The 12,742-nt window shown below is 34.0% G+C and overlaps 2 protein-coding genes across 2 annotated transcripts; both read right to left on the reverse strand.

Annotated features, from left to right (window-relative positions):
* Nucleotides 1-2,669: 2,669 nt before the first annotated feature.
* On the reverse strand, nt 2,670-3,465 carry GCK72_006078 (uncharacterized protein; the record flags this gene model as incomplete). Its single annotated transcript, XM_003108906.2, has 4 exons — nt 2,670-2,825; nt 2,907-3,209; nt 3,261-3,347; nt 3,403-3,465. 4 exons carry the CDS (start codon nt 3,463-3,465, stop codon nt 2,670-2,672), a joined length of 609 nt encoding a protein of 202 aa, XP_003108954.1.
* A 6,938-nt stretch (nt 3,466-10,403) lies between these two features.
* GCK72_006079 (uncharacterized protein) lies at nt 10,404-12,241 on the reverse strand (the record flags this gene model as incomplete). Its single annotated transcript, XM_053725468.1, has 7 exons — nt 10,404-10,682; nt 10,728-10,817; nt 11,019-11,184; nt 11,264-11,403; nt 11,841-11,950; nt 11,994-12,134; nt 12,184-12,241. 7 exons carry the CDS (start codon nt 12,239-12,241, stop codon nt 10,404-10,406), a joined length of 984 nt encoding a protein of 327 aa, XP_053589662.1.
* Between the last annotated feature and the right edge of the window lie 501 nt (nt 12,242-12,742).

Consider the following 12,742-nt stretch of genomic DNA (forward strand, 5'->3'; position numbering starts at 1 on the left):
GTAACTGTGAAACAGAAATGGAAAAAGAAGAAGCAGACGAGTTATTCGGAAAAAAGAGAAAGAGACTTGCAAAAAGCACTCATTTCTTCTCTTTTTCCAATGTTATGTGTTTTTCCTTCATCACCTAATTACTGCCAAATCCACGGATGGGTGTCTTCAAATGTACCCTGTCAAGGAGATAGTTGCATTACCTTCTGAAAAAGTATTCGTGTTTTTGGTTTTCAGTAGAACTTCCTTTGCTTCGTGCGATTGCTGGTTTCACAGAAGATGGGCAAACGTATAGTAGATCTCAATTTTTAGATTTATCCTTTTTTGACGGAACCCACTTGACATTTTCAAAATGTACCTTTAAAAAATTGTCGAATCACATGAAAATGTTGGCGTCGTACATAAATAACTGGTAATCGAAAAACATTGTCAGCATCGGTAAAGTACATTTTCTGAAAAGTTGATTCTACCTGAAAACAAAAAATGAAGATATTCTTGTTATCTTTTGTTCAGGAGACCTTACGAGGAAGTATATCAAAGTTTTACAGATCAAAACAAAAATTGATGAATGAAAACACAGTTTTTGAAAATCAAAAATATTTTTTTATTATGTTTTGATTTTTAAGTGATAATCTTTAAAAAATTAATCAGACAGTGTACAATCATTGTATTCTGTAAGTGACTCAGTTCCTCCGATGTCGTAATTTCATCTAATTTGTAGATAATCTGTTACAGTCAGAACGAGAGATTTTTGCAGATTGACTACACGTTACCACGTAGTTGTGTCTTGTTTCGATTTCCAGTGAATGCATCGTAATTGGTTCTAAAGTTTTCTCTTTTCGATAAATGATATCATTATTGTTTTGAAACAGAAGTACTTCTGATAGAAACCCGACTTTAAGACATTGAAAAATTATATTATTTGGTTGTATGACACACCCAGACGAAAAGTTTATTTTTCGAATCAAAATTATATAATTACAGAGTGAGAACATAAATATAGATCGTCTGGGAATCGAGGTGAGTAATCGAAATTGGAGAGACCATTGGACAGAGAAAGAAGTTGGAGATTCCCATCATTAAAGAACGGGAAACTGATATAATTTAGGTCAAGAACAGAATACGCCCTGGAATCATTGTGAGTAGACTTTGTCCAGGAAGGAGGAACATTGACTGAGAATACGGACATGATATACAGTAATCTCGCAGTGAGCACAGTATTTTCTGCAGAAACCGAATTCAAAAACCAATTCAAAATCTTCTAATTCATATTCTCAATTTTCCCTTTTTTAAGTCCATCTGATCGCAATGCACCTAAATAATTCGCCCGTCTAAACCGTTTTAAATCTGTCACACTGTCTGGCGTCTCTCTTATTCTACTCAATCCCTGTTCATTTTTTAAAACGAGAACAACTTCTCTTCTCCGTCTTTTCCTCAATCATCATTTCCGAAGACAGAGAACGGGAGACTTATACGTCAGAGACGGCGAACTTGTCATCTCAAATCGTATCGTATTCTGTTTCTCTACCTCTCTTCTCATAACAAAATACTTGCGTTGTCTGGTTTTTCGTTGTTTCTCACGCCAATGATTTTCGAAAATTAATGTAGCAACATGTCATCGTGTTCCTCCTGTCGATATCACTTGTCCTATCAAATCAATCAGTCACAAGAGGTCAAACTATCAACGGAATAGCATGAAGTTGTTCTTTTTTTGAAATAAAAATCATATTAACCACCATGTGTAAACTTGTGATTTCTCTTTTTTGTGATTGATTGTTGTTGATCGAAATGGTTTTGAATATGAAACCTTTTTGCAAAAAACTAAACAACAGAGTGTCTCGTGAGGACACTTTCTTTGTCACTTACCAATTGAATGTAGTTTGATTCTTGAAATTTAAAGTTTCAAATTTTCGTTTTTCCTTAAGAAGCTAGGTGAAACCTAGATGTTGATTGACCCATTACCGTGAAAAATACTATTCTCGATCTGTTTTTTATATTAGATGAGTATGACTTTTAGAGAAGGGTTAGTAATAGACAGTTGTCAAAGATACTTGATGTGCTCTACGAAAATTAAATTCTCCGATAAAACTGTATCACTGGAACAAAATCTCAAAGTTAGCACACATTTCCACTTGTTTATTTTTATTTATTTATTTACAAGCGCAAGTTTTTGATGATCTTTTAAGAGACAACTCGCTAAACTTCATTGGCAGAACTCAGTTGTTACCAGTTGTCTTTTTCTGTGTTTCCAGTGGCAAACAATAAAAACATTTCAAAATTTCCTTTTTTGATTCCTTTTGTTTATCCCAATCAAACAGAAAGTATTATTTTTTGAACATAACAAGAGCTCTTTCATTCTTCAACCGAACTTTGTCTGTTTTTTTCTGAAACTCAGAAATACTTGGAACAAAAATATAGATAATTTCTCAAAATTCATTTCGTTTCAAATATAGAAAAAGTCAAAGAATCAAATATCTTCTTAATCAGTATCAAAAACTGAGAAAAAGAAAGTCGCAGAGATCATTTCAGATAACAAATGACCCGTTTCGATAAACTGTCGAAACACTTAAAAATAATAAGACGAGAGAGAATGACCGGGTGATGAGAACAAGAGGGACATGGGACAAACCATGAAGTGACATAAATATGTACAGACAAATTGAATAAAAGATAGTAGAAAATTAGACGACTAAATGAGCAAGATCACAAGTATTCAATTGTGTTGGCTGCTGATTCTCTGTTGTTTTTGGAGAATTGTGTACTTGAGCTGGTCGATTTTGTTGAATTCGGACAAGTGCTTCCTCGTATGATGGAGGAGGAATGTCAATTGACATTACCTGAAAAAATAGAACAATGAGATCTTTTTTGACATAAAAATAAAGTTTGTTTATGAAATAAAATATTTGGAAAAAACTCACTTGATTATAGTTTGGAGGTGGTTTACTGTAGGCTCTCAGATTGAGTTGTTTGATGATATCGAATGTTGTTGAGAACATTGTGTGAATTTCCAGAATGAAGAATACTATTGAAATAGTTAACCATACGAAAATAGCTGAATTCGATGTGGTTTCAGCCATTTGTAGGCCATAAAATAGTGCAGACGAAGAGAGAATAATTTTGAGAAGAACATTTGGTGAAAGGAATACAGGACGGAAATTGTATAATCCGTACATTGAAAGAAATACAACAAATGTGTTGACGAAGAACATCAGAAGAGTCATCTGAAAGAGAAAAGGAATTTGGAATCATGTATTTAGAGTTTTGAAACTTACATTCGAATCTTCTCCGCAAATTTCCAATGTTAAAATGACACTATTTACAAAATTAATCATCACCAGCATCAATAAGCACATTCTACTCTGAAATATTTCAAAAATGAATTTCTATAAATACGATATATAAAGATAGACTCACCTGGAACAACTTCCTACGGCTTCTGAGCCAATTGTGCACTCGGAAACGCGTTGAATGATCCATTTTGTAGTGGTGTGGAGGAGTGGAAACTGGAAATAAAACGTATTTTTCAGCCGGATGGAAAACTATAAAACTCGTGATAAAAACGATTCTGAAATAAGGGGAAAAGGGGAAAATGGAAATAAAGGTTTAGTCAAATTTGAAAGTTTCGATCAAAGAATAGTGAAACAATAACAAGAGAGAGAAGAGATTGGTTTATCAGTCACTTACTATCTTTTTAGAGTCAACTGGTACATAAAAAGACAATGATCAGAAAAAGAACATGAGTGATAAAGAGATGATATGAGTGTATGTGGAAGATGAAAAAGATGAATGATGAGATCAAACGAGAAGAAGAAAAATGGGGTGGAGAATGGGGAAAAATGGAAGAAAAATGAAGATCGAGGGCGGAGAATGTGAGAGAAAGAGAACGAAACATTTTGAAAAATACTGTGAGAAACAACAAAAATGAAAGTGTTAAAAGATCAGAAAAGGAAACAAATATGAGATTAAGATCAATCCGAGGAAGTTCCAGAATACAATAGGATTGGTCGGATTTGTTTACGAAATCAGTGATAGAACTGTTGCATTTCTTTTTAGAAACCAATGGGAAATCAGTAGTTCGTACTTTCTGTTCGTAATTCATCCCTCTCCCACGACTGGCTTTCCCTCAGTTGTTGTAGAAGGACAGAAAGCTGATAATCAATTGAATTATCGGATTAATTATTCACAATAGACACGAGATCCCACCTGCTTTCAAGCTCTTTCAAGATCTGATCTACTAAGAAAGGTTGAATAAACCTTCATCGTTCAGTCATCTGAATGCTAAGAAATGAAGAAAGAAAGGCGGGAATAAACAGGGACATTACCGATAATGACTAGCTTCTTCATCTTCTTTTTAGCGGAATGCTTTCATCTTGATTAGATGTGTTCGAATGGGCGGAGGTGGCTTTTTGGATAACTGGATAGAAGAAAACAAGACAATTAAAGTTTTAACTTTTTCGCCACATTTTCTCAATTCTTGGATTGTTTTGAGGATTGGGAAGGAATCAATAGATCGGTTTGGGCGAGAAATTAAATCACTTCTAAATCAGTTTTCAGAAGGAATAACATAATTCGAATCACAAGTAGAAAAACACGGATTCTGAAAACTAATAAAAATGAATCAAATAATATCTCAATTATATAGAAAACTGATATTTTCAGATTGTTCAAATGAACATGAATTCAGCTGTCTCTTGAACTCGGAAGTGTTTTTATTTCCAGTTCTAATCGGAGAGAAATTGAGAGAAGTTACCCTTTCAAAGGAAAAAAAGAAGAAATATATCATGGAAACATTTAAAAAGACGTTTTAAGACTTCGTTCACATTCGAAACAATATGCCAAAATTCTTCAATTTCACGAGATTTGGGATGAAAGAATCAAATGAACGAGAGAATATCAGAGATTTCTGAAATCGATCAGTTATAATTACGCTCAAAATGTGAACAAAATGAAGTATCAGTATTTTTAGAATCGGCCCAAACTGTCCTTTCCTGTTACTTTTCTCAAAATTTTCTTGATGTTTTTCATCAACACGATCATTCATGAGACACTCGGAGTACCCAAAAGAAAATTCAAAAAACAACGAGATTTGTGTTTTTTTTGTCAAAAATCTTTCTCTGAAATTCTAATCTTTCGGTCGTCGCTCGTAATATACATAAACTCTCTAATAAAGATTTTTTTTCCCCAGGTTGCACTGATTCGTAATTGACTGTTTGGGAAAGAGAACAATGTAATTTGAGTTAAATTTACTAATAAAAAGGGAAATAATTGTATTCAATCTATCATATAACCAACCACTAAAACGTGTGAAACCTAATGACAATTGAATCAGAATTCTCTTGTCTGACCGAATCAGAAACTTATCTGAAACTACGTAATCCACTATTCCCATCTGAATTGAAACCGTTTGTCTAGAGTTCACGAGCGTTCAAAAAAGACTAAAAAATAAGAGAACTTTAAGTTTGTTTTGCATGAAAGAAACGTGTCGAATACCAATTTCATGGAATTAACGAGGTCAAAAGTGAAAGAATTTGTACGAAAAGGAGATGTTTTTTCGGTTTTTTTCTCTCGACCTTATATCCAATTTTCTTTTGTCTTTTTCTCTATTTATGCCTTTTTGACTTTCAACGAGAAAAATAAGAAAACAGAGAACTTTTTTCAGGTTCTCAGAACTCGTTATCCAATTCACTTTATTTCTTGAATTGCCATTTGATAAATGGGATTTTATGAACCAGGAAATAACAGATTTCAACGAGGAAAATTGCTATTTTACTTTGAATATTGTCTTGGAACATTTCAGAAAGAATATCCATAAAAAATAATATGAAAGTGTCTCTAAAAACACTATAATTACATTAAATAACATCTCATTGAACAACATTTTCATGTTGAGGGCGGTTGAAATGCTCAATGAGCACAGAAAGAAAAACAGAACATTTCGAATTTCAGTTGAAAACTATATGGAAGAAATCAAGAACTACATGATATTTTGAAGAAAAACTAGAACTTTTATAGACATTTTCCATGAATGAAAGTTGTGATAAGAGAGCCCAAATTGGGTATTTCATTGAAAATGGGGGAGGAAAAAGAGGTGTGTGAACAATGAAGGAAAGGAAATATATGAGAAATCAGGAAGGAAATGAAGAAGATTCCAGAAAGGAAATGGGATGATTCAGGAATGAACGTAGACCTTCAGAGTACAACCAACTCTGTGAAAATTTCAATTATAATGCCTCTTTCGAAATAAAGGTCAATGAGCTTTCGGGTCGAGCCCGATTACTCATCTATGTCATTTCGGTTCCTTCTGTTTGAATAAAATACGTTCTCCAGCATAAAGGAAGACAACTCTTCTCCGAATTTCGGCTAACCGAAATATCTTTGATTAGTAGCCTCTTTGAAGTCCATTTTGGCCCCTTTTCAGATGCCCCACCCCCTCTAAATATAAATGTCCCTGAAACACTAGGATCGATCGCAATTGAATTATTTGTGCTCAAGATTCATGAGCACTTTAAAGCTACGACATTCACCTTAAATCCCTAGTTTACAGCTTAGAGAACAACGTTTTTGAACGAGGAAGCTCTTGGTGGAATAACAATTGCTAAAATTGGAATCCTAATTCTGAGTACCTCCCCTAATATTTTTTGCATTTCCACTTACAAAGTGCTACAAAATAAGAAAAAGAAAGTATTTCAAAACAAAAAATATATTCGACTCGAGCAAATTCAGCAAATTTTGTATAGGGTTCGCTAGAATAGAATGTATCCAAAAAATGAATATGCATATCGGATATCTCTTTTTTGGATGGGATCAAAAACTTGAGAGGATTAGAAAAAGGAGGATTCACTGAGAAGGACTCCATGATTTTTGCCCTTTTTGAACCCTTTGTTTCCGTCTTTTGTCAAATGAATTATGTATGAGAAATCACTTTTTTATTGCACTTTGTGAGATCTTTTCTTTGTTTTTTCTATACAATTTGGCATATTGGAAACTTCACAAAACTACAGTAATCCAGTTATGAAAGACTAACGAATCCAGAAATTAGGAAGAATGAGAAAAAACAAAACTTATGAAAAAAGAACTTGAGTTGAAAATAGAGGAAAAAAAACTTTTGAAGTGTGCTTAAACTATTTTTCAAAAGTGCTTTTTCCCCTTTTCTCCGGAAGAAATTTGTATTTAGAAGGAAGAAAATTTCCGCCTTTCTCCTTCAAAAACTTCTACTCTTATTCTTTTTTTTAAAGTTCAATATTAAAAAAAAAACAAAAGAAAGGAGGAACAAGAAGTGTCGATAGTAAAGGTTCGATCCGTTTTAAAGGAGAAAGCAAATTCAATTTTTCCTCCCGTCTTTTGCTTGCATTTCACTCGAATTCGGAATGAAAAGGGGTTTTTCAATAGATGAAAAGAAGAAAAAAAGTGAATGTTTTTTGAGCAGTTCACATAGTGAAACTCAACAATGAATTTTTCGGAACAGTGAAACTCAGCTATGTTTATCAGTGGTTCATTAGCATCATGACTCGATTTCGTCTTGTTGGAAGTGGTTGAGGAGATTGAATAGGAAACTCATTCCGTGAAGGTTCAGTCCTGATACAAGGATTGGTACAAAAAGAATATCGTCTGATAAAGAGACAATAATCAGAGGGTCGGCTAAGTTTTCTGATTTTTCCATTCTCAATTCCATGATTCCCCACAGTTAGGCTAATCTTTGAGAAGTATGTTGATTAGTTTTTTGAATTCTAAAATCGGAGATCTCATCACTCTTCAAATGCGAACGTGAGAAGTTCGAGAACCGATATTTATGAGTACACGAATTCTCTGAGGAACGGAAAAATATTCTGATTTCAAAACGAATCAGTTTTACTGTAATCGAAACTGAAAAAAGAAGATTCGGGTGAATGCATCATAATTTGACCTAATTATATGTACAGATTACAACCATTTGAAAAGGAAAACTAGCTGATGAGAAGAGTTTAATAGAATGGAATGAGAGAAATATGCATTTGATTATTCATCTCTTATTTCAGTTTACAATTGATTTGAATCATTTGCGATATTCAGAGCCCTCCTTTTGTAAGAGATATTGTAACATTTCTTATCAATCTCACTGGAAGATCATAAGCAAAAAAGATATCAAGTGAAAGCGTAATCAAAGTTGAAAGTTGAGAAATCGTCGACGACTTCTTCCTCAAACCGGATACACTTTTATACCACGTCGGTATGACCCTTTGAATCAACATGAAGCTCCGCCCATTCTCAAGGTAATTTGTATGAGAGAAGCTATGCATCCTTCTTCTTTTTCTTCTTCTTTTGCCATTGGCATCTCGAAGTAATCGCATCGCAATTTTTCCCTAAATCTCATAATCTTACACACTATTTCTCAATTACAGACTCGTTTGGCCTTTGCCATTTTTTGCAGATTTTGAGGGATTTAGAGACGCAGATAGTTGAATGAAAGATGTATCACAAAAACCGGAATGGGAAGACGAATGGCACGGAAGGAGGGAATAACACAAATGGTTTTCGTACTACTGTTTTCAAATCAAATGGTCAGGAATGAGAATTCTGGAGAAAGGAAAAAAAGAGATTCAGTGAAGTAATTAGTGTCTTCTGAACAAAAGTATTCACAAAAGTTGTAAAAAAGAGAAAACGAAAAAAAGAAGAAGACTTTAGGAAAATTAGAAAACGTTTACAATGGCAAAACGTTTTGAGAAGTTGTAACTAGAATATTCAACGAAAGTAGTTACGTCAGAATCCTGAAAAGTGAAATCAGATGTCAATCACATTCCAATAGAAAAGAGAAGTATTCAATACAGTAGTTATAATGGTCAGAATGAGTGAAGATTCTGAAAAATGACATTTTTTCGGAATTGTAGAATGAGGAACATGGATTAACTGACTCTCTCAAACAACGCCTTTTGATAAAAAGTTTGACGAAAATTCAAGTCTTTACAGTATTTAAAAGAATTGAAGTTTCCAAAATTACCTTACTCACTCCGATACCCTAGTTCATACTTCAATAACTACATTCCGTGAGAAATCAAATCTCGGAAAAGCTATTACTCAATCTAGATATGACCGCCCGTAAACAACTTAATTGAATTGGATTTTCTGAAACAAAATAAATAGAAAAAGTGAGAGGGGGAAATCTAGAATAGAACAAAAACTACTGTATATCTTCTGAAAATGTATTGTTTTTGTTTTGACATTTGGGTATCATTAGATGTAAAAATATGAAAACTCGAAAAAATAACAACAATCGGAATTCCCATGAAATCAGTGTAGTTGTATAGATGAGAAGAACAGAACTCCTTATTTTTGCCCGTTCTGGGTGTGATATGAGCCGTAAACTCGTGAGTTTTGGTTCTCGTGAATGGTACCAGGGGACTTGAGGTTTTTGAGTGATTTTTCAAGATCTATATAGAGTTATTCTGGTGTAACTAGTGAGGTAATAGTCGTAATCTGGAATTCAAATGATACTATACCCTTCTCAGAGTCACCTGCATTGAGATGAAGAAATGTCGAATAATGTCTGTTAAATAATAAATAACTTCTGGTGTTCTGATGATATTTATACCTCTGAAAAACAAGAAAACATTATTTCAGACACCTAGACATCATTCAAGATACAAAAACGGTGAAAAGCGCCTAGTACGACTAGAAAAAAGTAAATGAAGCATCTTGATGAGTATACAAAGAAGATACGTTTTGACGTTTTCGATGTCTGGAAAGAAAGTATGATGCAGTTGAATAGGTGTATCGTGAAACGGGAGGGATGCACCGGCGATTTTAAATACAAATTCCAAAAGGTGAATCTGAAATTCGTGTGAGTTTTGTAACTCGAGTTCAAATGTATATGTCAACCTCCTGCATCGTAGTCCACTATATTCTGTGACGTCTTCTTCTTCTTCTTTTGAATTCTTGTCCGTTTTTATTAAATTTCCCCGTGAGTATTGAGTTACTCCCTCTCGTTTTCACTGATATTTCGACGTCATCTGGTTTTTTTTGGCGTATTGCCAACCAGGTGAAGTATCATTTCTGATATTCTCTCTCACTTCCCTGTTTATTTTTGATTTCACTGAAAATATAATCACGGGCAATTAATCTTTATTTATTCAGTCAAATAGAGATATGGAGAGATAAATAAAAACATAACAAGATGATTAATGAGATAAAAACCAAAGGAAACAAGAAATAAAGAGATAGAGGGAGAGTGAACGATAAACGATGACGATTTTGGCATTTGAACGATCAGAGACTATTGACTCGATTTCAACGATGATGACCTTGCAAAGAAGGAGAAGAAGCTTGTTTTTTTGGGAGGATGAGAAGTGTAAGAAGGACGAGAACGAGATTGATAAGAAGATTTAAGAGGGCTTTTGAACTTGTGATATCATCAGAGATTTTAATTACGCAGTTTCACTTTCTCATCTTTCGTTTTCACCTTCTATTCTAGTAATATGTCTACAGAGATGTTGTTCGTAGTCCTTCGATTGGTTAGACTTTCTAAAAATAAACATGAGAATAGTGGGAATCCGTTGCTCACTCATGACAATCTCGATGATTAGAAGAAGCGATGAAATGAACGTTCCGAGAAGATGAATCACAAAAATTGAGGATAATTGATTGAGAGTAAACGAAGATTTTGATGGTTTCTCAATTAGTGATAACTGTGGATATGCAGGAGTATAATGATTGTCAATTGTCTGGAAATATTGAAGATCAGATCATTTGATTCGATAAAATCTCACACTGAATGCTGGCAATATCTTTATAATCATTTTATTCAATTCGTCAAGATATGGAAATGTTGGACGAACGATATAAGCTGCTGGACATACCTGAAATATAGATGAATTCTTTGAAACTCTTTCTCTCTCATTACCGGAAAATCTCTGATGAGCAAGACATCTGAATGAAAGAGTTCCTGAGTCCAAATGGAATATTTTGAGGAGATTCGTTGAGCTGGATACCATCCGAATCCAACTAATGGAACTTTTTGCTAGAAAAAAGAAATGCAAATTAACAAGACAAAATGATACCGAAGACACGAAATCCCGATCATTCAGTTGTGTGACATCACCATATTCGGGTGGATGCTTCGAAAGAATTTCTGAGAAAATGGAAATGCATTTAGATGGAGAAATTTCACGAGGACATTCGGGAATACGATCAGAAAAGGGAGTGAATAGACGATACGATCCTTTTCTGGAAATATTGAGCTTCGAAGAGGGCTCCATGGTCATCTTCTGATTCTGCTCTCCAAGAGAAACACAAAAATTCCTACCTCAACTGCTCTATCAATCCATAAAAATCTTCAAATGGCATTTGTTTTTTATCAGAAACAACCATCATTCCACTCAATTCCGAAGTATAAAAGTCAATAAAAACATGGAACCAAGCGAGCAACCAGATGGCAGAAAATAACTGAAACCACAAAGATTCTTGCCAAATAATTGGAATTAATTTAATATTTTTCAGTATCGAACTACTGATACATTTCTCGTTTTCCGAAATTTTTTATCGGTGAATAAACGGAAAAATACGTGGAATGCGAAGAAAGTTGACTTGTTTATCACTTGAATTTCCAAATTGAAAGTGCTCCGAAGTACTTGAAATATACTGTTTTGAATACATCTTAAAATTGGTTTTTGTTTTCTGAAAATCCCGATTAAGACCTACGTATAAAGACTCTCTTTCTCTTTTCTTGATTTGAATTCAACAAATCTCAAAATGAAGAAAATAATTGAAACGATAAGAATTGTCAAAGTGAGAAGAAACCAGACAATCGTTGAAAATGGACGAAACAAGAATCCGACGTCTTCTGACTTCTGAGGATCAGTTATGAGATAAACTTGATTTACTTCGAATTGTGTCGGATATGTAAATGTGAGAATATGAGCTCGATCCGGTGTCATTCGGAATCTTCCACAAGCCATATCAATACGTCCTTTTTGAATGTCTCCCAGCATTCCTGAACACTTTTTTGTCATTTCATACTTATTTCTTCAGAATACCAGTTGCAGTTCCATTTTCAAGTACATGACCGATTTCATTATTATATTGAACGAATTCGTAAGTCCATTTCAATGCTTTCATCAATGTCTGACATTGTTCTATTTCCAGTCCAACTTGATGCCCTATTTTGAATGTTGAACCTTAACTGAATTAATACGAAAAAGAAAATAATATTTGATTCTTGTTCACCTTTATTGTTGAGAGAAGAGTCAACTCCTATCTTCAGATGTGGATGAATTCCAGACATTCAGTTGAACAAAGAATGAATTTTGTACACAAAAAAACACGATTTTTTATAACTATGTTGTTTTAGGTGTTCTTGTGTTACCAGACTCTCAAATTACTCAAATAATCGCTTTATTATGAAAAGTAACAATTCAAAACAGGTAACACGATGCGGAGCGGGGGAACAATTATCAAAAAAGGCTACGGTACACATACAGAACATTAATTTCTAACTGTGCGAGGACCAGAAGATAGATACACGTAAAACAACAAAGAGAACATAGTTGGGAGAGAGTGAGAAGCAGAAGAATTGACGCCTATATTATAATTAAAGAAAGAAGCGAACTCGAAAAATAATGACAGGGATCAATGTTTACGTTATACCGGTTATGGAACAATGATGATTGGAATTGATGAGAATCTAGAAGAGCGTAAAGAAAATATTCTAAAACCTATTGAGCCAGGAACCATTTGTTTGACCTCCTGGAGGAGGGGGTCCTGCTCTCCAAGAATTCATTCCGCC

This window comes from Caenorhabditis remanei, chromosome II, assembly GCF_010183535.1.
Source record: "Caenorhabditis remanei strain PX506 chromosome II, whole genome shotgun sequence".
Lineage (NCBI taxonomy): Eukaryota > Metazoa > Nematoda > Chromadorea > Rhabditida > Rhabditidae > Caenorhabditis > Caenorhabditis remanei.